Source organism: Phocoena phocoena, chromosome 19 (genome assembly GCF_963924675.1).
Source record: "Phocoena phocoena chromosome 19, mPhoPho1.1, whole genome shotgun sequence".
NCBI lineage: Eukaryota > Metazoa > Chordata > Mammalia > Artiodactyla > Phocoenidae > Phocoena > Phocoena phocoena.
The window spans coordinates 14,636,012-14,659,173 of record NC_089237.1 but is presented as its reverse complement, the minus strand read 5'-3'; the positions used below and the strand labels follow the sequence as shown (position 1 = coordinate 14,659,173).

The 23,162-nt window shown below is 39.2% G+C and overlaps 1 protein-coding gene across 1 annotated transcript in view; it reads left to right on the top strand.

The window, feature by feature from the left end:
- The first annotated feature begins 6,778 nt into the window (after positions 1-6,778).
- DDX42 (DEAD-box helicase 42) overlaps positions 6,779-23,162 on the top strand; it is a 42,817-nt gene continuing 26,433 nt past the window's right edge. The window contains 2 exon segments of the mRNA XM_065896832.1: positions 6,779-6,996; positions 9,200-9,350. Coding sequence (XP_065752904.1) covers positions 6,779-6,996; positions 9,200-9,350 — 369 coding nt within the window.

Genomic DNA, 23,162 nt, shown 5'->3' with positions numbered 1-23,162 from the left:
CTGTGGAGAGCTGTTGAATTGAAGGGAGTGACAGGGTCAGAAATGTACGGCCGGGAGGTTTGGGGCCAGGGTCTGGAGGTACCTGGGAGAAGGTTTTGCGGAGCATCTGAGTGCTCATCTCCCTTGAGCGTGACTTTCCCTAGTTCCACTGTATTAACAAACACCTGCCGAAAAAAGATGGAAATTCATTTTCTCTTTTCACTATTTGTTTCTGACCCACTACACTTCATTTAATACTTTACCACATAGAGTCGCCTTTTATAGATTATGGGAAAGGAGAGGTGTTATCCCTCAGTACTGGGCACATAGCAAAAAGTGGCTATTGATCTATATAAAACAATGTTTGTTATTTCTAAGACCCGACTCAGGTGGTTCTCTTTAAAGCAAATGCTTATACATTTTGTTTATGGTTCTATCATACAGCTAATTCTTTTCAGGTTGGATGTTTTATTTTAAAAAGCACTATTTTTTAAAGAGAAAAAATGTAACTGAAATTTCACAAGTATGTTTGCATTTCAGATTAGAAACTGAGGTCTAGACAGCATCATTTTCTCATAAACTGGATAAAATAACAATCTAAAATACATGTGCAAGTGGAATTCTGATTCTTTGATTTTCAAGGTTTTTTTTAACTGGTAAAATACAAGTAAAAAAGCTGAACCATTTTTTTTTTTTGCGGTACGCGGGCCTCTCACTGTTGCGGCCTCTCCCGCTGCGGAGCACAGGCTCCGGACGCGCACGCTCAGCGGCCATGGCTCACGGGCCCAGCCGCTCCGCGGCATGTGGGATGTGGGATCTTCCCGGACCGGGGCACGAACCCGCGTCCCCTGCATCGGCAGGTGGACTCTCAACCTCTGCGCCACCAGGGAAGCCCAACTGAACCATTTTTAAGGGGGCAATTCACGGGCATTAAGTACATCCACATTGTTTTGCTACCATCACCACCATAGTGTCCACAGAACACTTTTCATCTTGTAAAACTGAAACCATCTCCCCATTAAGCAGTAACTCCCAATCCCCGGCAACCACCCTTCTATTTTCTGTCTCTGAATTTGCTACTTTAGGTACCTCATATAAGTGGAATCATACAGTATTTGTCCTTTTGTGACTGGCTTATTTCCTTAACATGATGTCCTCAAGGCTCATCCATGTTGTAGCATGTGTCAGAATTGTCTCCCTTTTCAAGGCTGAATACTATTGCTATATATTTATCTCACCACATTTAGTTTACCCATCCATGGACACTTGGGTTGCTTCCACCTTTTGGCTGTGGTGAATAATGCTACTATGAACATGGGTGTACAAATGTCTGTCCCTGCTTTCAGTTCTTTTGGGTCTATACTCATAAGAGGAAATGCTGTATCATATGGTAGTTCTGTGGTTAATTTTTTGAGGAGCCACTGTACTGTTTTCCACAGCAGCTGAACCATTTTACATTCCTACCAGCAGTGTGCAAGGGTTCTGGTTTCTCCACATCCTTGCCAAGACTTGGTTATTTTCTGTTGTGTAGGTTTCTTTTTTTAAAAAATTTATTTATTTATGGTTGCATTGGGTCTTCTTTGCTGCACGCGGACTTTCTCTAATTGTGGCGAGCGGGGGCCACTCTTCATTGTAGTGCACGGGTTTCTCATTGCAGTGGCTTCTCTTTGTTGCAGAGCACAGGCTCTAGGTGGCACGCGGGCTTCAGTAGTTGTGGTGCACGGGCTCAGTAATTGTGACTCACGGGCTCTAGAGCGCAGGCTCAATAGTTGTGGCGCATGGGCTTGGTTGCTCCGAGGCATGCGTGATCTTCCTGGACCAGGGCTTGAGCCTGTGTGCCCTGCATTGGCAGGTGGGTTCTTAACCACTGCGCCACCAGGGAAGCCCTTTTTTTTTTTTAATAGTAGCTATCCTAATGAGTATGAAGTGATACAGTTTTGATATGAATTTCCCAAATGATTAGTGATGTTGAGCATCTTTTCATATACTTACTGGCCATTTGTATATCTTTGGAGAAATGTCAAGTCCTTTGCCCATTTTTAAAATTGGATTGCTTTTGTTGCTGGTGGTTGTTTTTAATGAAGTCTGTGAGCTTTACCTGGGTGTCAGAAGCCATGTGGTGATTTTTCACCTTTTCTGTCATCAATTTGAGAAGTGTTTATGGAGGCAGAGGTGAAGTTTCAGAGCTATTTGATATGAGTTTGCCAGCTTGTGGGAAGGATGTACCAGGCATATTGTAACCTGAGAGAAGGCCCAGGGTGTGTGTGTGAAGACCAAATAAAGGGAGCTTTGAGGAGACCCACGAATAGCAGGACTACAGTTAATTTTTTAATATCCTCACTATGTTTTGACTTTCTTATTAACTGTTTAATGGATGTCTCTTCTCCAAACAATGTTTGCTTAGAGATTGAAAATTAATTTTAATAGCCTCAATAGTTTAAGCAGAGGAGGGTTCATTTTTTTTTCTTTTTCTTTGAACATCATAAAACCAAATAGAGATTAGGTTGGCCATCTTGTGCTTCTTATATCAGCTACAGCCCCTCAAACCTCTGTTTGTCAAGGATCTGTAGCCATATACATGGACTAATAGTAGGAAAAACTGTTGTCAAGAAATTAAGAATTAGTGGTGCACTGAGGATGATCTGGCTTAGATTTAATCAGGACTGGTTGGCTGGATAGCAAGGTTTGTAATAACGGGAGATGATGGTTTTCACAAATACTGGGATGAATTCTGAAGAGCCTGAATGCATGATAGTTATTCATTCATCATAAAATTTTTTGAGTACTATATACACTAGGCACTAAGGATACTATGTTGGACAAAACAGGCAAAGTCTCTGCCCTCGTGGAGCTGACATTCTAGCCAGTGGGGTATAGATAGCACAGTTGTTTGGCCTTGCTAGAGGCAATTAATTAGGGAGCATGGGCAGTGTGACCTAGCTCACACTAGTGTAAGGCTTGGGGGCATTTAAGTGTTCTCAGTCTTTTGGCTGACCCAAATCTCCAAAGAGTTAAAGAAACACATATTTCTTCACGCATATTCTAAACGCATATTTTGCGTCTTATGTCTCTAAACCATTAAGCAACTCTCACTCCCCTAAAGTCACATTGCTTGCCTGTTTGTGGCAGAAGCTGAATTTTTAAAACGAAGTATTTGATTTATTTCATTTGTAATTTGAACCCTTTATTATTTAGTAGGATTAATTTATGCCCATCCTTTTCTTCTATCCTCAGTCTAGGGGGAAGAGTTACTTACTCCTTATTAAAGGTTTTGATCTTGTCTCTTCAGGTCTCTGCAACACCTTGTTCCTATGATTTTTCCTGTCATCCTAAATCTTTAGTTTTTCTTTTTGTTGGCTTTTCCTCTTTAGCATATAAACATGCTTACATTTCTTCCTTAAACGAAATTCCTCTAGTTAACACCTCAGGCTCTCCTTCCTGTCATTGGTAAACAGCCTAGGAAGTAATCTGCATTCCTTGTGGCCTAGTCTTCATCCTCTACCACTTACCAATCATTCCTTAACCCTGCCCCCACTCCTTCAACGGAGGCTTCTTAGTTCTTATCTCACCTGTCGTCTTTTTAGTTTTTAACATTGGACATTTCTTTCTGCCTGTAAAACTTGTCTCACCATCTGTGTCACTTTCTCTGCTATCCTCCCTTCCTCTTCGTTCGTCCTCAAGTTTCCACGTGAGTTTCTCTTCCCCTGCCCATTCCTAAATCTTGACGTACACTATGATTGTCTCACCCCTTTTCTCACTCTCTGCTAGCTTATCTACATCAGTAACCTCAGATGCAAATGTCTCATATCAAATCTATAGCCCCATCACAGATCTCTCTCTGCAGTTACAGACCTTACTTGCCAGCTGTCCTTAGCTCTCCCATAGGTACTGAACTGATCTCACTTTCTACCTGCTTCTCCATGCCTGGCTTTTCTAGGTTTCCATCTCTATTAATGGCACCACCATTCACCCAATCTGTAAAAGCCAGAAACTTCCAGAGTTATTCTAGACTCTCCCTTCCTCCTTAGCTCCCACGTCTAATTTGGTTACCCCAGTTGATTCTTCCTCATAGATACCTAAGTAAATAACTCAGATCTACAACCCCCCCTTCTCCTTCCTTATAGCCACTTCCTTAGTTGTTCAGTACCTTGTCACTTTATATTTGTATTTTTATAATAATGTCCCAACTGCTTTCCTTGTGTCCAACTTTTCCTGCTGTCTCTCATCTAATCATTCTAAAATACTGATCTGAAACATGTCCTTTTTTTTGCTTAAAATTATAACTGGCGGACTATAGTTTTGTATGGTGTGTTCTTAGCGTAGTATACTAAACTGTTCCCCTGGGCCCTGCTTGTCTTTCTGAACATGTGCCCTGCAATTTTCCCAGATGTCCTACAGAACTCTAGCTGCACTGCAATATTTCTAGTTCTCTGTGGTAGCACTTAACAGTGCCTTCTATCTAAAATTCTCTCTCCTGACACTTCTTCCCTGATATAATGCCTCTTCAGATTTAAAAAGTTAACGCCAGTGTCATCTCCAGAAAAACTGTGCCTTGTCCCCAATTCATCATAGGTTGGGTACCCTCCTCCTGGGCCGTCAATAAATGCACTTTGTGTAGTACCTCTATTAGAACACATCATTTTTTTTGTTTTAAGCTGGCTGAAACTACACTGTGAATTCCTTGAGAATGGGACTGTATCTTTCATCTATAAACGCCCAGCACCCAATGCATTGCCTGACCTTCCTCAGCAAGCTTTCGATAAACCATTGAAAGTCTTCCTGCTAGGAGATTGTTAATGTAATTCTTTCTTTTTTAAAATAAATTTATTTATTTTTGGCTGCGTTGGGTCTTCGTTGCTGCACACGGGCTTTCTCTAGTTGCGGTGAGCGGGGGCTACTCTTCGCTGCAGTGCACAGGCTTCTCATTGGGGTGGCTTCTCTTTGTTGCGGAGCACGGGCTCTAGGCACACGGGCTTCAGTTGTTGTGGCGCGTGGGCTTCAGTAGTTGTGGCTCACAGGCTTAGTTGCTCCGTGGTATGTGGGATCTTCCTGGACCAGGGCTCGAACCCGTGTCCCCTGCATTGGCAGGTGGATTCTTAACCGCTGCACCACCAGGGAAGTCCCTGTTAATGTAATTCTTAAAATCTACCAAGGGTGGTTTTTTTCCATCCTTCCTTTGCCTATGTTCTGATTTCAGTGGCTTATTTATTACTAGCCTCTTATTATGCATTATATACACTAGGAAAAAGGTTAAAATTCAGAATCCGTCGTTTTTGTTGCTTAGGAACAGCCCTTGGAAAGCCAGGCTCACAGATTGGTTAAACAATACTATCAGATGCTAAAATTTTCTGGCTTGTAAATACTCTTACCAAATCTCATCTCACTAGAATTATGTTGATTCCCCTTAAGGGATTCCTGAAGAAGGCAGGAGATGGTCTAAATTAAGTGTGAGTAAACTATTACTTATAAAGTGCTTATTCTAGCCATGAATAACTTTTATGCAAAGTCCAAAATGGGTAAAGACAGTCCCTACCTGGAATTAAGGGCAGAGGTTGACATGGCATAAATCAACTTTAATACGAAACAGACTGAACTAAGTGCTGTATAATAGTTAAAACAAAACCTATAGGTTATATATGGGGGAGGGGCATAGAACCAGAAAAGTAGAGCGTGTTGTTGCTGTTCCTGGTCCCTTTAACAATGCCACTGTAAAAAGCAGTTTTTGGAACTCTGTTCACATTGGCTTCAGAGTCTATTATAAACATTTAAAGTTTTCTTATTAATGGTGAACTTTAATACAAAGAAAAAAGTAAAAATCAAATAACTGCTATTAACATTTTGATAAGCAGCCCTCCAGCTATCTCTGTACATGTAAGACATGCTTTTACATTGAATCATACCACCCACCTTGTTTTATGCCCTTCTCATATTACTCGGTATATAATGGACACTTTTCTGTAAATGTAAAACTTCGAATGCACATTCCCGTTTGCTAAGCAATTGCATTTAAAAAAATTGATCCTAAGGAAATAAGAGTATGCACAAAGATATATGATATGTTTCACAACTTTAAAAAAACAGAAGAAGAGCAATGTATTTATTGACATTTAAAGATGTTCATGTATATCATACTGTGAAGAAATCAGTAACTAAAACAATTTGTACAGTATGGTTTCAGTTTTGATTTTAAATGGGGTGTGTTTGTGTATACACATATGCATAGAAAAAAAGCAAAAGATATCAACGAAATTGCATATCTGGGAGAGGAATTTCAGGTAATTTTATTTTGTTCCTTTTTGCGTTCTGAGTTTTCTGCTATTCTATAAAACGTAGGTAACTTGTGTCATTAAAAAAAGGTTTTTTGGAAGCAAGACTTATAAGAGATAGGGTGTTTTTAAACCCATTTGACCGGTGCTTAGGAAATTTCTTTGTAATCCTTAACAATAGGCAAACTGAATGAGATGTTAAACGAGCAGTCAAATCCTTTTGAAGGGTATGGTATTAAATACTGCATTCCTGTTCCGATTGAGATCCCAACAAAAGAAATAACAATTTCTTCAGTGTTTCAGAAAATGTGACCGTTTCATTGAGGTTAGCATATTGCATATCTGAAGTACAGAGTTAAATTTTTTAAATTGAAATATAGTTGATTAATAGTGTTGTGCCAATCTGTGCTGTACTGAAGTTAAAATTTTAATTGAGAGGCAAAGGTTGGAACTGACGTAAAAATCAGTGGGCTGTTTATAAAGTTAAACTTATGTAAGTGTCTCTTGTTCCTAACAGATCAGTCATTGACACCATGAACTGGAATAAAGGTGGCCCTGGCACTAAGAGGGGATTTGGCTTTGGAGGTTTCGCTATTAGTGCGGGAAAGAAGGAGGAACCAAAACTCCCACAGCAGTCCCATAGTGCCTTTGGGGCAACCAGCTCTTCTGGATTTGGAAAGTCGGCTCCACCACAGCTCCCTTCCTTCTACAAAATTGGTTCTAAACGGGCCAACTTTGATGAAGAAAACGCGTAAGTGGTAGTACCTGGCAATTTAGCAAAAGTTAGGCTTTGAGGTATTCATTCCATCAACAGAAATTGAAGCAAAGAAACCATTTGTTTCTCAAATAATAATATGACTTGTTAAAGTGGTTACCTCACTGGATTGCATTGTTCCTAACAAGTTAAATTGTTAAGTTTACTCATTCATAAGGAGTATACTTTTGTGGTCGTTCACTTTTGTTTGTTCCAAAAAGGATTTGAGGCCATTTAAACCTAAATGTGACTGAAGAGTTTTAAATAATTCACGTGGCTTTTGATGGTCTTTACTGAAGTTTTTTTTTTTTTTTTTTTTTTTTTTTTTTGCGGTACGCGGGCCTCTCACTGTTGTGGCCTCTCCCGTTGCGGAGCACAGGCTCCAGACGCGCAGGCTCAGCGGCCATGGCTCACGCGCCCAGCCGCTCCCCGGCATGTGGGATCTTCCCGGACCGGGGCACGAACCCGTGTCCCCTGCATCGGCAGGCGGACTCTCAACCACTGCGCCACCAGGGAAGCCCTGAAGTTTTTTGTTTACACCATACAAGTTGTTTTGGAAACACAGGCAGTTGTCAGAACGGGCAGAGGCATAGTTTGGCTCAACACCCAAGTCCTTAAAACTGTTACGTTTAATATCTTATAGTGGTAGGAAGATATCAGATTTTTGCCCACAGTTCTCAGGAAACATATTTACCAGTTACCTTTTTTAACTTGATGTCTAAGAAGGTGATTGTTAAAAAGCTGGGGCTTGAAAGTTTGAGCTGTAATTCCTTATAGATTATAACTTCTCTCTTTGCCAAGTCTGAAGAAATCTTGTATTGCTATTATTCCCAACCTGGTTGTGACACTGCTTGAGGGTTTTTTTTAGTTAAAAAAACCCTCAAGATCAGAGTTTTTAAAGTACACAGCAGCATTTTAAAAAGTTGGTATGTTATTTAGCAATTAAATACAGAAGTAAGTGTTTAAGATTCAGCAAAGTCAAGGATCATTATTCTAGAGAACAGTTTACTGGCTCAGAGATAATTTTAAATGATACATTAATGAAACTACTATATAAATGAATATGCATTTATGTGTGTGTGCAGCACATAACAGTGGTTAGAGCTTTTAAAATGAAGACTTGAAAGGCTATAAAATTTTAGGCTGTAGTAGTGATTTCTTTAAACTAATATTTGGTTGTATTACTATTTCATTTAATTCTGAGGTAAGATCTAAACAATGTTTTTGTTTTGTTTTAGTTGATAGCTACATAGATATTCTTTTCTGGGATATTTGTTAAGAGAGAAAGTGATACTTTTTCCAGATGTTGAAATTCTTTTCTGAATTCTTACATAGTATGGTGAGGATTTTGGATTGAACATTTTTTTTTAAGTATAGTTGATGTACAATGTTATATAAGTTTCAGGTGTACAACATAGTGATTCACAAATTTTAAAGTTTACACTCCATTTATAGTTATTATAAAGTATTGGCTATATTCCTGAACATTTATTTTTAATTTTAGAAGTTTTCTGTTGGTTCTCAGGAAACAGCCCAGAACTTCTGAAGAAAGTCTCTAGCCTTATGAATACATCTCAAAATATTTTTAAGGATTATGAAGAATAAACTAGCTTTACACTATTTCATACAAAGTAATTTTTTCCATGGCATACACTTTAATATTTGCTATATCTATTCAACAATGATACACTAAATTTGTACTGAAAACTTATCCCTTTTGAGAGAACTGGAAATGTGATTTTTTTTTTTTTTTTTTTTTTTTTTTTTTTGCGGTACGCGGGCCTCTCATTGTTGTGGCCTCTCCCGTTGCAGAGCACAGGCTCCGGACGCGCAGGCCCAGCGGCCATGGCTCACGGGCCCAGCCGCTCCGCGGCATGTGGGATCTTCCTGGACCGGGGCACGAACCCGTGTCCCCTGCATCGGCAGGCGGACTCTCAACCACTGCGCCACCAGGGAAGCCCTGGAAATGTGATTTTTAACAGACACTATTGAAATGGAGAATCTGCTGTGATTTTTTTTTTTTTTTGCAGTATTAGAATTTGGCATGTATTAAGTGATAATTTAATAATTAGGTCCTAAGCCAAAGGACCAAAATCTCTTAATTGTGACATATACTTTAATAAAAATTTGTGTTAAATGAAAGATTCACCTGACCCCAAATTAAACATTCACTCTACCAATCATGCATCTTAATTTTCAGATATTTTGAAGATGAGGAAGAAGATTCTAGCAATGTTGATTTACCTTACATTCCTGCTGAAAACTCACCTACCCGCCAGCAATTCCATTCCAAGCCAGTAGATTCTGACAGCGATGATGATCCCTTAGAGGCATTCATGGCTGAAGTGGAGGCAAGTATCAACTCTGTTATGTTAACATTTTCAGTGATTAGAAATAGATCAGATTAACCTAGTGCTTTAGTCCTCAGTCAGTTTGTTTCTTGGCCCTTTATTGGGAGAATTTTGCTTTTGTATTCTATAGTTTCTTAAATATGCTTCCACTGGCCCTGTAGCATTTTCAGAGATGATTCGTGCCTAGGAATTTGAACTGTAACCCTTGAACATAGTAGCTCAAGATTTGTGTGTTTGTTGTGTGTGTTTTGTTTTAATAATTCTTGGTATATTCTTGAATGAATATTATCTCATTCAATCTAGCATTTATTAAATAAATATGTAAGGTAATTAAACTTGCTAAAATTACAAATTCTGTACTTTTAATGTTTATTTCTTATTATTAACATTCATGACCTTGCTGTGGAAATTGAAACTTGTGACCTCTTCCTTCCTAAAACTCTTCTCACTAGGCTTTTGTGATTTTGTATTTTGTTCTTTTCTCCCATCTCCCTGACTTTGTTTATTTGCTATTTATTTATTTGCTATTTATTATGAAAAATTTCAAACACATACAAAAGTAGAGTAATAAAATGAGCCCCCTTCACCCTGCTTAACCAGTTAACAACTTGGCCAGTCTTTTGTTATCTAACAACTCCCACCCCTCTTTCAGATTATTTTAAAGTAAATCTCAGACATATCATTTCATCCATCAGTATTTCTGTATTTCTATAACTCTTAAAAAACATAGCTACCATATCATTGTACCAAAAAAATTCTTACATAGCCATCTGTTATCTGTCATTCTGTGATTCTCTTCATTTCTCAAATATGATTCTCCTACAGTTCGCTATATTGATTTGCTATTGTCACTCTTTATACATTCCTTAGTGACCTCATCCTCTTCTAAAACGTAACTTCTATGTGAATAATTAATATCTTTAGTTCCATAGTCTCTCTTTGGTTTCAGCTCTGCTTTTCTAGAATCATATTGACCATTTTTACATGGGTGTAAAAATGGCACCTTAAACCCAATTCATCATATTTTCCTCCTCAGCCAGGTATTTCATCTTCTCTTAATGGCACCAAAATTCACACAATCACATTGGCTTTTTTTTTTTTCCTTTGGCCACGCCACTCAGCTTGCAGGATTTTAGTTCCCCGACCAGGGGTATCGAGCCCCGGCCTTCAGCAGTGAAAGTGCAGAGTCCTAATCACTGGACCGGCAGAGAATTGCCACATTGGTTTTAATTTCTTCCTTTAATTTGTCCCTCTTCTTTTCTTTTTTTTATATTTTATTGAAGTATAGTTGATTTACAATGCTGTGTTAACTTCTTCTGTACAGCAAAGTGACTCAGTTACACGTATATATATTCTTTTTTTTATTCTTTTCCATTATAGTTTGTCATAGAATATTGAATATAGTTCCCTCTGCGATACAGTATGACCTTGTTGTTTATCCATCCTATATATAATAGTTTATCTCTGCTAATCCCAAACTCCCATTCCTTCCCTCCTTTCCTCCCCTCCCCCTTGACAACCACAAGTCTGTTCTCTATATCTGTGAGTCTATTTTCGTTTCGTACATATGTTGATTATTTGTGTCATAATTTATCAATAGATTCCATATGTAAGTAATATCATATTGTATTTGTCTTTCTCTTTCTGACTTACTTCACTTAGTATGATCATCTCTAGATCCATCCGTGTTGCTGCAAATGGCATTATTTCATTCTTTTTCATGGCCGAGTAATAATCCAGTGTGTGTGTGTGTGTGTGTGTGTGTGTGTGTGTGTGTGCGCACGCTCACACACACACGCACACCACATCTTCTTTATCCATTCATCTGTCAATGGACATTTAGGTTGTTTCCATGTCTTGGCTATTGTAAATAGTGCTGCTATGAGCATAGGGGTGCATGTATCTTTTGAATTACGGTTTTGTCTGGATATATGCCCAGGAGTGGGATTGCTAGATCATATGGCAGCTCTATTTTTAATTTTCTGAGGAAACTGCATACTGTTTTTCCTAGTGGCTGCAACGATTTACATTCCCACCAACAACGTAAGAGGGTTCCCTTTTCTCCATACCCTCTCTAGCATTTATTATTTGTAGACTTTTTAATGATGTCCATTCTGACTGGTGTGAGGTGATACTTCATGGTAGTTTTGATTTGGATTTCTATAATGATTAGCGATGTTGAGCATGTTTTTATGTGCCTGTTGGCCATCTATATGTCTTCTTTGGAGAAATGTCTATTTAGGTCTTCCGCCCATTTTTCAATTGGGTTATTTGTTTTTTTCTTGTTGAGTTGTATGAGCTGTTTGTATATTTTGGAAATTAAGCCCTTGTCAGTCGCATCATTTGCAAATATTTTCTCCCAGTCCATAGGATGTCTTTTCGTTTTGTTTATGGTTTCCTTTGCTGTGCAAAAGCTTGTAAGTTTGATTAGGTCCCATTTGTTTGTTTTTGTTTTTATTTCTATTGCCTTGAAAGACTGACCTAAGAAAACATTGGTACCGTTTATGTCAGAATGTTTTGCCTGTGATCTTTTCTGGGAGTTTTATGGTGTCATATCTTATATTTAAGTCCTTAAGCCATTTTGAGTTTATTTTTGTGCATGGTGTGTTCTAACTTAATTGATTTACATGCAGCTGTCTAACTTTCCTCCCACCACTAGCTGAAGAGACTGTCTTTTTCCCATTTTATATTCTTGCCTCCTTTGTTGAAGATTAATGGACGGTAGGTAATGTGGAGTTTTCTCCTGGGTTCTCTATTCTGTTCCATTGATCTGTATGTCTGTTTTTGTGCCAGTACCACACTGTTTTGATTACTGTAGCTTTGTAGTGTTGTCTGAAGTCTGGGAGGGTTATGCCTTCTGCTTTGTTCTTTTTCCCCAGGATCGCTTTGGCAATTTTGAGTCTTTTATGGTTCTGTATTAATTTTAGCATTATTTTAGTTCTGTGAAAAATGTCATGGGTAATTTGACAGGGATCACATTAAATCTGTAGATTGCTTTGGGTAGTATTGCCTTTTTTTTTTTTTTTTTTGCGGTACGCGGGCCTCTCACTGTTGTGGCCTCTCCCATAGCAGAGCACAGGCTCCGGACGCGCAGGCTCAGTGGCCATGGCTCACAGGCTCAGCCACTCCGTGGCATGTGGGATCTTCCCGGACCGGGGCACGAACCTATGTCCCCTGCATCAACAGGCAGACTCTCGACCACTGCGCCACCAGGGAAACCCTAGTATTGCCATTTTTAACATTATTAATTCTTCCAGTCCAAGAGCATGGGATATCTTTCCATTTCTTTGAATTATCTTTAATTTCCTTTATTCATTTTTGTAGTTTTCAGCATATAAGTCTTTCACCTCCTTGGTGAGGTTTATTCCTAAGTATTTTATTTTTTTTGCTGCCATTTTATTTTATTTATTTATTTAAAAATATGTATATATTTTTTGGCCGCACTGCACAGTTTGCGGGATCTCAGTTCCCTGACCTGGGAGGATTGAACCCAGCCCACAGCAGTGAAAGCACTGAATCCTAACCACTAGACCACCCCTGGTGCAATTTGAAAAGGGATTGTTTGTTTACATTCCCTTTCTGTTATTTCCTTGTTGGTATAAAGAAATACAACCACTTCTTGTATGTTAATGTTGTATCCTGCTACCTTGCTTAATTCGTTTATCAGTTCTAGTAGTTTTTGTGTGGAGTCTTTCAGTTTTCTATATACAATATCATGTCATCTACGTATAATGACAATTTTACCTCTTCTCTACCAATTTGAATACCTTTTATTTTGTTTTCTTGTCTGATTGCAGTGGCTAGGACTTCCAATACTATGTTGAGGAGAAGTGGTGAGCATGGGCATTCTTGTTCCAGATTTTGGGGGGAAGGCTTTCATCTTTTCACCATTGAGTATTATATTGGCTGTGGGTTTGTCGTAAATAGCTTTTATTATGTTGAGATATGTTCCCTGTATACCCATTTTTGTAAGGGTTTTTATCATCAGTGGATGTTGAATTTTATCAAATCCATCTGTTGAGATGGTCATGTGGTTTTTGTCCTTCCTTTTGTTTTTGTGTGTTTGTTTTTCTTTCTCCAACACCGTAAGTTTATTTCTTGCTCATGTAAAAGCCAAACTGGGTGTTTCTAACCCGTGGGTGGTGCTCCTTCAAGCAACATTCAGGGCTCCTCCATCTTGTGGCTCTACTCTCTTCAACATATGATTCCAAGTGGCAGAAGGGGACTGAGCATCTGTCATTTCTTTTGTTGATGTGGTGTATCACATTGATTGGTTTGTGTATGTTGAACCATCCTTTTGATCCTGGGGTAAATCCAGCTTTGTTGTGGTATATGTCTTTTTTTACGTGTTGTTGGATTTGGTTTGCTAATATTTTGTTGAGAATTTTTTTGTATCTATATTCATCAAAGATATTGGCCTATAATTTTCTTTTTTGGTAGTGTCTTTGACTGGTTTTGGTATCAGGGTGATGGTTTCTTCATAGAATCTCTTTGGGAGTGTTCCTGCCTCTTCAGTCTTTTGGAAGAGTTTGAGAAGGATCGGTATAAGTTCTTCTTGGTATGTTTGATAGAATTCCCCAGTGAAGCCACCTGCTCCTGGACTTTTCTTTGTAGGGAGTTTTTTGATTACACATTCTATTTCATTTCTAGTGATTGGTCTGGTCAAGTTATATATTTCTTCTTGATTCAGTTTTGGTAGCCTGTATGTTTCTAGAAAGTTGTCCATTTCTTCTAGGTTATTGAATTTGTTGCCGTATAATATTCATAGTATTCTCTTATGGTTTTTTGTTATTTCTGTGGTATCAATTGTGATTTCTTCTCTTTCATTTCTTATTTTGTTTATCTGGGGTTTTCCCGTGTTTTGGGTTTTTTTTTTTCTTTTCTTGGCTGCGCCATGCAGCTTGTGGAATCTTAGTTCCCTGACCAGGGATTGAACCCATGCCCTCGGCAGTGAAAGTGTGGAGTCCTAACTACTGGACCACTGGGGAATTCCCAAGGTTTGTCATTCTTGTTTACCCTTTCAAAGAACCAGCTCTTGGTTTTATTGATTTTTTTCTATTTTATTTTTAATCCCTATTTTATTTCCTCTCTTTTCCTGATCTTTATTATCTCCTTCCTTCTGCTGACTTTCTAGTTCATTGACATTTAAGGTAATTATTGATAAATATGTATTTATTGCCATTTTAAACCTTGTTTGCCCATTGATTTTATATATATTTTTTGTCCCTTTTTGTTTTGTTTTTCCTTTTGTGGTTTGATGATTTTCTTTTGTAGTATGCTTAATTATATTCTCTTCTTTTTGGTTTTTGTGAATTAGTTGTGTTTTTGATTTGTGGTTGCCCTGTTTTTCAAGTATGTTAACCCCTTCTTATATCTACTTGCTTTACACTGGTAGTCATATAGACCTAAACATACTCTAGAAAAAAAAAAGTCTACATTTTTATACTCTCCTCCCTCACATTTTATGATTTTGACGTCCTCTTTTGCATCTTCATGTTCATCCTTTTGCTGTTCATTGTGGTTATCATTCTCTGACAGAAATGTTTTGATTTTTTTTTTAAATCTTACTTAAGTGATTACTGGCTTAGTTAAGTGATTTACTTTACAATTGTGATTTTCTCTTTTCCTGTATATTCTTTTGTGTGTGTTTGATTTTTTTTTAACATCTTTATTGGAGTATAATTGCTTTACAATGTTGTGTTAGTTTCTGCTGTATAACAAAGTGAATCACCTATACATATATCCCCATATCCCCTCCCTCTTGCTACTCTATCCCACCCCTCTAGGTAGTCACAAAGCACCGAGCTGATCTCCCTGTGCTATGCGGCTGCTTCCCACTATCTGTTTTACATTTGGTACGGTATATATGTCCATGCCACTCTCTAACTTCGTTCCAGCTACCCTTCCCTCTCCCCTTCTCCTTGAGTCCATTCTTTTTTTTTTTTTTCTTTTTTTTTTGCTACACGGGCCTCTCCCATTGTGAAGCACAGGCTCAGCGGCCATGGCCCACAGGACTAGCCACTCTGCGGCATGTGGGATCTTCCCGGACTGGGGCATGAACCCGTGTCCCCTGCATCGGCAGGCGGACTCTCAACCACTGCGCCACCAGGGAAGCCCTCAAGTCCATTCTTTATGTCTGCATCTTTATTCCAGTCCTGTCCCTAGGTTGTTCAGAACCATTTTTTTTTAGATTCCGTATATATGTGTTAGCATACGGTATTTGTTTTTCTCTTTCTGATTTACTTCACTCTGTATGACAGACCCTAGGTCCATCCACCTCACTACAAATAACGCAATTTCGTTTCTTTTTATGGCTAAGTAATATTACGTTGTATACATGTGCCACATCTTCTTTATCCATTCATCTGTCGATGGACACTTAGGTTGCTTCCATGTCCTGGCTATTGTAAATAGTGCTGCAGTGAACATTATGGTGCATGACTCTTTCTGAATTATGGTTTTCTCAGGGTATATGCCCAGTAGTGGGATTGGTAATTCTATTTTTAGTTTTTCAAGGAACCTCCATACTGTTCTCCACATCCTCTCCAGCATTTATTGTTTGTGGATTTTTTGATGATGGCCATTCTGACTGGTATGAGGAGATACGTCATTGTAGTTTTGATTTGCATTTCTCTAATGATTAGTGATGTTGAGCGTCCTTTCATGTGTTTGTTGGCAATCTGTATATCTTTGGAGAAATGTCTGTTTAGGTCTTCTGCCCATTTTTGGATTGGATTGTTTGTTTTTTTGATGCTAAGCTGCATGAGCTGCTTGTATATTTTGGAGATTAATCCTTTGTCAGTTGCTTTGTTTGCAAATATTTTCTCCCATTCTGAGGGTTGTCTTTTCATCTTTTTTATGGTTTCCTTTGCTGTGCAAAAGCTTTTTAAGTTTCATGAGGTCCCATTTGTTTATTTTTGTTTTTATTTCCCTTTCTCTAGGAGGTGGGTAAAAAGGATCTTGCTGTGATTTATATCACAGAGTGTTCTCCTTATGTTTTCCTCTAAGAGTTTTATAGGGTCTGGCCTTACATTTAGGTCCTTAATTCATTTTGAGTTTAATTTTGTGTATGGTGTTAGGGAGTGTTCTAATTTCATTCTGTTACATGTAGCTGTCCAGTTTTCCCTCTACCACTTATTGAAGAGGCTGTCTTTTCTCCATTGTATATTCTTGCCTCCTTTATCAAAGATAAGGTGACAGTATGTGTGTGGGTTTATCTCTGTGCTTTCTATCCTGTTCCATTGATCTGTATTTCTGTTTTTGTGCCAGTACCATACTTTCTTGATTACTGTAGCTTTGTAGTATAGTCGGAAGTCAGGGAGCCTGATTGCTCCAGCTCCATTTTTCTTTTTTAAGATTGCTTTGAGTATTTGGGGTCTTTTGTGTTCCCATACAAATTGTGCAATTTTTTGTTCTAATTCTGTGAAAAATGCCATTGGTAGTTTGATAGGGATTGCATTGAATCTGTAGATTGCTTTGGGTAGTATAGTCGTTTTCACAATGTTGATTCTTCCAGTCCAAGAACATGGTATATCTCTCCATCTGTTTGTATCATCTTTAATTTCTTTCATCAGTGCCTTATAGTTTTCTGCATACAGGTCTTTTGTCTCTTTCGGTAGATTTATTCCTAGGTATTTTATTCTTTTTGTTGCAAAGGTAAATGGGAGTGTTTCCTTAATTTCTCTCTCAGATTTTTCATCACTAGTATATAGGAATACAACAGATTTCTGTGCATTAATTTTGTATCGTGCTACTTTACCAGATTCATTGATTAGCTTTAGTAGTTTTCTGGTAGCATTGTTAGGATTCTCTATGTGTAGTGTCATGTCATCTGTAAACAGTGACAGTTTTACTTCTTTTCTGATTTGGACTCCTTTTCTTTTTCTTCTCTGATTGCTGTGGCTAAAACTTCCAAAACTATGTTGAATAATAGTGGTGAGTGTGGGCAACCTTGTCTTCTTCCTGATCTTAGTGGAAATGATTTCAGTTTTTCACCATTGAGAACGATGTTGGCTGTGGGTTTGTCATATATGGCCTTTATTATGTTGAGGTATGTTCTCTCTATGCCTACTTTCTGGAGAGGTTTTATCGTAAATGGGTGTTGAATTTTGTCACAAGTTTTTTCTGCATCTATTGAGATGATCATACAGTTTTTGTCCTTCAGTTTGTTAATATGGTGTATCACATTGATTTGCATATATTGAAGAATCCTTTCATTCCTGGGATAAACCCCACTTGATCATGGTGTGTGATCCTTTTAACGTGCTGTTGGATTCTGTTTGCTAGTAGTTTGTTGAGGATTTTTGCATCTGTGTTCATCAGTGATATTGGCCTGTAGATTTTTTTGTGACATCTTTGTGTGGTTTTGGTATCAGTGATGTTGGCCTCGAAGAATGAGTTTGGGAGTGTTCCTCCCTCTGCTGTATTTTGGAAGAATTTGAGAAGGATAGGTGTTAGCTCTTCTCTAAATGTTTGATAGAATTCGCCTGTGAAGCCATCTGGTCCTGGGCTTTTGTTTGTTGGAAGATTTTTAATCACAGTTTCAATTTCAGTGCTTGTGATTGGTCTGTTTATATTTTCTGTTTCTTCCTGGTTCAGTCTTGGAAGGTTGTGCTTTTCTAAGAATTTGTCCATTTCTTCTAGGTTGTCCATTTTATTGGCATACAGTTGCTTGTAGTAATCTCTCATGATCCTCTGTATTTCTGCAGTGTCAGTTGTTACTTATGCTTTCTCTTTTCTAATTCTGTTGATTTGAGTCTTCTCCCTTTTTTTCTTGAGGAGTCTGGCTAATTAATGGTTTATCAATTTTGTTTTTCTTCTCAAAGAACCAGCTTTTAGTTTTATTGATTTTGCTACTGTTTCCTTCATTTCTTCTTCATTTATTTTTGATCTGATCTTTATGATTTCTTTCCTTCTGATAACTTTGGGGTCTTTTTTGTCTAATTGCTTTAGGTGTAATTAGGTTATTTGAGATTTTTTTTGTTTCTTGAGGTAGGACTGTATTGCTCTAAACTTCCCTCTTAGAACTGCTTTTGCTGCATCCCATAGGTTCTGGGTTGTTGTGTTTTCATTGTCATTTGTTTCTAGGTATTTTTTGATTTCCTCTTTGATTTCTTCAGTGATCTCTTGGTTATTTAGTAGTGTATTGTTTAGCCTCTATGTGTTTGTATTTTTTTACAGTTTTTTTTTCCTGTAATTGATATGTAGTCTCATAGCATTGTGGTTGGAAAAGATACTTGATACGATTTCAGTTTTCTTAAATTTACCAAGGCTTGATATATGACCCAAGATATGATCTATCCTGGAGAATGTTCCATGAGCACTTGAGAAGAAAGTGTATTCTGTTGTTTTTGGATGGAATGTCCTATAAATGTCAATTAAGTCCATCTTGTTTAATGTGTCATTTAAAGCTTGTGTTTCCTTATTTATTTTCATTTAGGATGATCTGTCCATTGGTGAAAGTGGGGTATTAAAGTCCCCTACTATTATTGTGTTACTGACAATTTCCCCTTTTATGGCTGTTTGCATTTGCCTTATTTATTGAGGTGCTCCTATGTTGGGTGCATAAATATTTACAATTGTTATATCTTCTTTTTGGATTGATCCCTTGATCGTTATGTAGTGTCTTTCTTTGTCTCTTGTAATAGTTTTTATTTTAAAGTCTATTTTGTCTGATATGAGAATTGCTACTCCAGCTGTCTTTTGATTTCCATTTGCATGGCATATCTTTTTCCATCCTCTCACTTTCAGTCTGTATGTGCCCCTAGGTCTGAAGTGGGTCTCTTATAGACAGCATGTATACGGGTCTTGTTTCTGTATCCATTCAACCAGTCTGTGTCTTTTGTTTGGAGCATTTAATCCATTTACATTTAAGGTAGTTATCGACATGTATGTTCCTATTACCATTTTCTTAGTTGTTTTGGGTATGTTGTTGTAGGCCTTTTCCTTCTCTTGTGTTTTCTGCCTAGAGAAGTTCATTTAGCATTTGTTGTAAAGCTGGTTTGGTGGTGCTGAATTCTCTTAGTTTTTGCTTGTCTGTAAAGGTTTTAATTTCTCTGTCGAATTTGAATGAGATCCTTGCCCGGTAGAGCAATCTTGGTTGTAGGTTTTTCCCTTTCATCACTTTAAATATATTTATTTTTATTTTTGGCTGCGTTGGGTCTTCGTTGCTGCACACAGGCTTTCTCTAGTTGCAGCGAGCAGGGGCTACTCTTCATTGCGGTGTGTGGGCTTCTCGTTGCGGTGGCTTCTCTTGCTGCGGAGCATGGGCTCTAGAGTGCAGGCTCAGTAGTTGTCGCTCATGGGCTTAGTTGCTCCGCGGCATGTGGGATCTTCCCAGACCAGGGCTTGAACCCGGGTCCCCTGCATTGGCAGGTGGATTCTTAACCACTGTGCCACCAGGGAAGCCCGTTTTCATCACTTTAAATATGTCCTGCCACTCCCTTCTGGCTTGCAGAGTTTCTGCTGAAAGGTCACCTGTTAACCTTATGGGGATTCTCTTGTATGTTATTTGTTGCTTTTCCCTTGCTGCTTTTAATGATTTTTCTTTGTATTTAATTTTTGATAGTTTGGTTAATATGTGTCTTGGCATGTTTCTCCTTGGATTTATCCTGTATGGGACTCCCTGCACTTCCTGGACTTGACTATTTCCTTTCCCGTATTAGGGAAGTTTTCACTATAGTCTCTTCAAATATTTTCTCAATCCTCTTCTTTTTCTCTTCTTCTTCTGGGACCCCTATAATTCAAATGTTGGTGAGTTTAATGTTGTCGCAGAAGTCTCTGAGACATAGACTGTCCTCAATTCTTTTTGTTCTTTTTTCTTTGTTCTGCTCTGTGATACTTTTTTCCACTATTTTATCCTCCAGGTCACTTATCTGTTCTTCTGCCTCAGTTATTCTGCTATTGATTCCTTCTAGAGAATTTTTAATTTCATTTATTGTGTTGTTCATCATTGTTTGTTTGCTCTTTAGTTCTTCTAGGTCCCTGTTAAACGTTTCTTGTATTTTCTCCATTCTGTTTCCAAGATTTTGGATCATCTTTACTATCATTACTCTGAATTCTTTTTCAGGTAGCCTGCCTATTTGTTTCCTCTTCATTTGTTTGGTCTGGTGGGTTTTTACTTTGCTCCTTCATCTGCTGCGTATTTCTCTGTCTTCTTATTTTGCTTAACTTTATGTGTTTGGGGTCTCCTTTTTGCGGGCTGCAGGTTCGTAGTTCTGTTGTTTTTGGTGTCTGCCCACAGTGGGTAAGGTTGGTTCAGTGGGTTGTGTAGACTTCCTGATGGAGGGGACTGATGCCTGTGTTCTGGTGGATGAGGCTGGATCTTGTCTTTATGGTGGGCAGGATCACGTCTGGTGGTTTGTTTTGGAGTATCTGTGAACTTATTATGATTTTAGGCAGCCTCTCTGTTAATGGGTGGGGTTGTGTTCCTGTCTTGCTAGTTGTTTGGCATAGGGTGTCCAGCACTGTAGCTTGCTGGTCGTTGAGTGAAGCTGGGTGTTGGTGTTGAGACGGAGATCTCTGGGAGAGCTCTCGCTGATTGATACTACGTGGGGCCAGGAGGTCTCTGGTGGTCCAATGTCCTGAACTCGGCTCTCCCACCTCAGAGGCTCAGGCCTGACATCCAGCCAGAGCACCAAGACCCTGTCAGCCACACAGCTCAGAAGAAAAGGGAGATTAAAAAAGAAAGAAAGATAAATAAAATAATATAAAGTTATTAAAATAAAAAATATTATTAAAATTTAAAAGTAATAAAAAAGAGAGCAACCAAACCAGTAAACAAGTCCACCAATTATAACGATCGCTAAAAACTATACTAAGATAAATATAAAAATCAGAAAGTGGTCAGTTTCATACAGCAAACCCCAAATCTACAGTTGCTCCCAAAATCCACCGCCTTAATTTTGGGATGATTCTTTGTTCAGGTATTCCAGAGATGCAGGGTATCTCAAGTTGATTGTGGGGTTTAATCTGCTGCTCCTGAGGCTGCACGAAGAAATTTCCCTTTCTCTCCTTTGTTCTCACAGCTTCTGGGGTTCAGCTGTGGATTTGGCCCTGCTTCTGCATGTAGGGTGCTCTCTGGCATCTGTTCTTTGCCCAGACAGGAGGGGGTTAAAGGAGTGGCTGATTAGGGGTCTCTGGCTCACTCGGGCCAAGGAGAGGGAGGGGTACGGATGCGGGGCGAGCCTGCGGCGTCAGAGGCCAGCGTGACGTTGCACCAGCCTGAGGCGCGCCGTGCGTTCTCCCGGGGAAGTTGTCCCTGGATCACGGGACCCTGGCAGTGGCGGGCTGCACAGGACCCTGGGAGGGGAGGTGTGGAGAGTGACCTGTGCTTGCACACAGGATTCTTGGTGGCTGCAGTAGCAGCCTTAGCGTCTCATGCCTGTCTCTGGTGTCCACGCTGATTGCCACGGCTCATGCCCATCTCTGGAGGTCATTTAGGCGGTGCTCTGAATCCTCTCTTCTCGCACACCCAGAAACAATTGCCTCTTGACTCTTAGGCAGGTCCAGACTTTTTCTCGGACTCTCTCCCGGTTAGCTGTGGCACACTAGCCCCCCTTCAGGCTGTGTTCACGCAGCCAATCCCAGTCCTCTCCCTGGGATCTGATGCCCCCACCTGCCCCGGCGGGTGAGCAGACAAGCCTCAGCTTGGTGAGTGCTGGTCGGCACCGATCCTCTGTGCAGGAATCTCTCTGCTTTGTCCTCTGCACCCCTGTTGCTGCAATCTCCTCTGTGGCTCCGAAGCTTCCCCGCCGTCACGCCCCCCCCATCTCCACCAGTGAAGGGGCTTCCTAGTGTGTGGAAACTCTTCCTCCTTCACAGCTCCCTCCCAGAGGTGCAGGTCCTGTCCCTATTCTTTTGTCTCTGTTTTTTCTTTTTTCTTTTGCCCTACCCAGGTATGTGGGGAGTTTCTTGTTTTGGGGGAAGTCTGAGGTCTTCTGCCAGCATTCAGTAGGTGTTCTGTAGGAGTTGTTCCACATGTAGATGTATTTTTGGTATATTTATGGGGAGGAAGGTGATCTCCACTTCTTACTCCTCCGCCATCTTGAAGGTCCTCCTCTTTTCTATAGATTCTTACTTTTCTATTAGGGAAGACCTTTCAATATTTCCATTAGTATAGGTTTAGTATTGCTGTATTCTTTCAGTTTTTGCTTGTCTGAGAAATTCTTTATCTCTCCTTCTATTCTAAATGATAACTTTGCTGGGTAGAGTGTCCTAGGTTGCAGATTTTTCCCTTGCAGGATGTTGAATGTAGCTTGCCTCTCCCTTCTGGCCTGAAACACTTCTGTAGAGAAATCAGCCAATAGCCTTATTGGGGTTCCCTTGTAATTAACTTTTTGTTTTTCTCTTGCTGCCTTTAGAATCCTCTCTTTAACTTTTGCCATTTTTATTATAACACATCTTGGTGTAGGTCTGTTTGGGTTTATCTTGTTTGCCACCCTCTGTGCTTCCTGTATCTGGATATGTTTCCTTCTTAAGGTTTGGGAATTTTTCAGCCATAATTTCTTCAAATAAATTTTCAATCCCCTTTTCTCTTTCTTCTCTTTCTAGGATCCCTGTTATGCATAGATTGGCACTCTGTATTATCCCATAGGTCTCTTATATTTCCTTCATTTTTTTTCGATTGGGTTTCTGTCTGCTCTTCTTACTGGGTGATTTCCATTATTCTATCTTCCAGATCACTTATTTGTTCTTCTGCATTATTCATTCTGCTGTTCAGAGCCTTTAGTTCAGCTTTCATCTCTTCTAATGAATTCTCTAATTTTTCTTGTCTCCTCATAGTTTTTAGTTCCTTTTTATAGTAATCTGCAT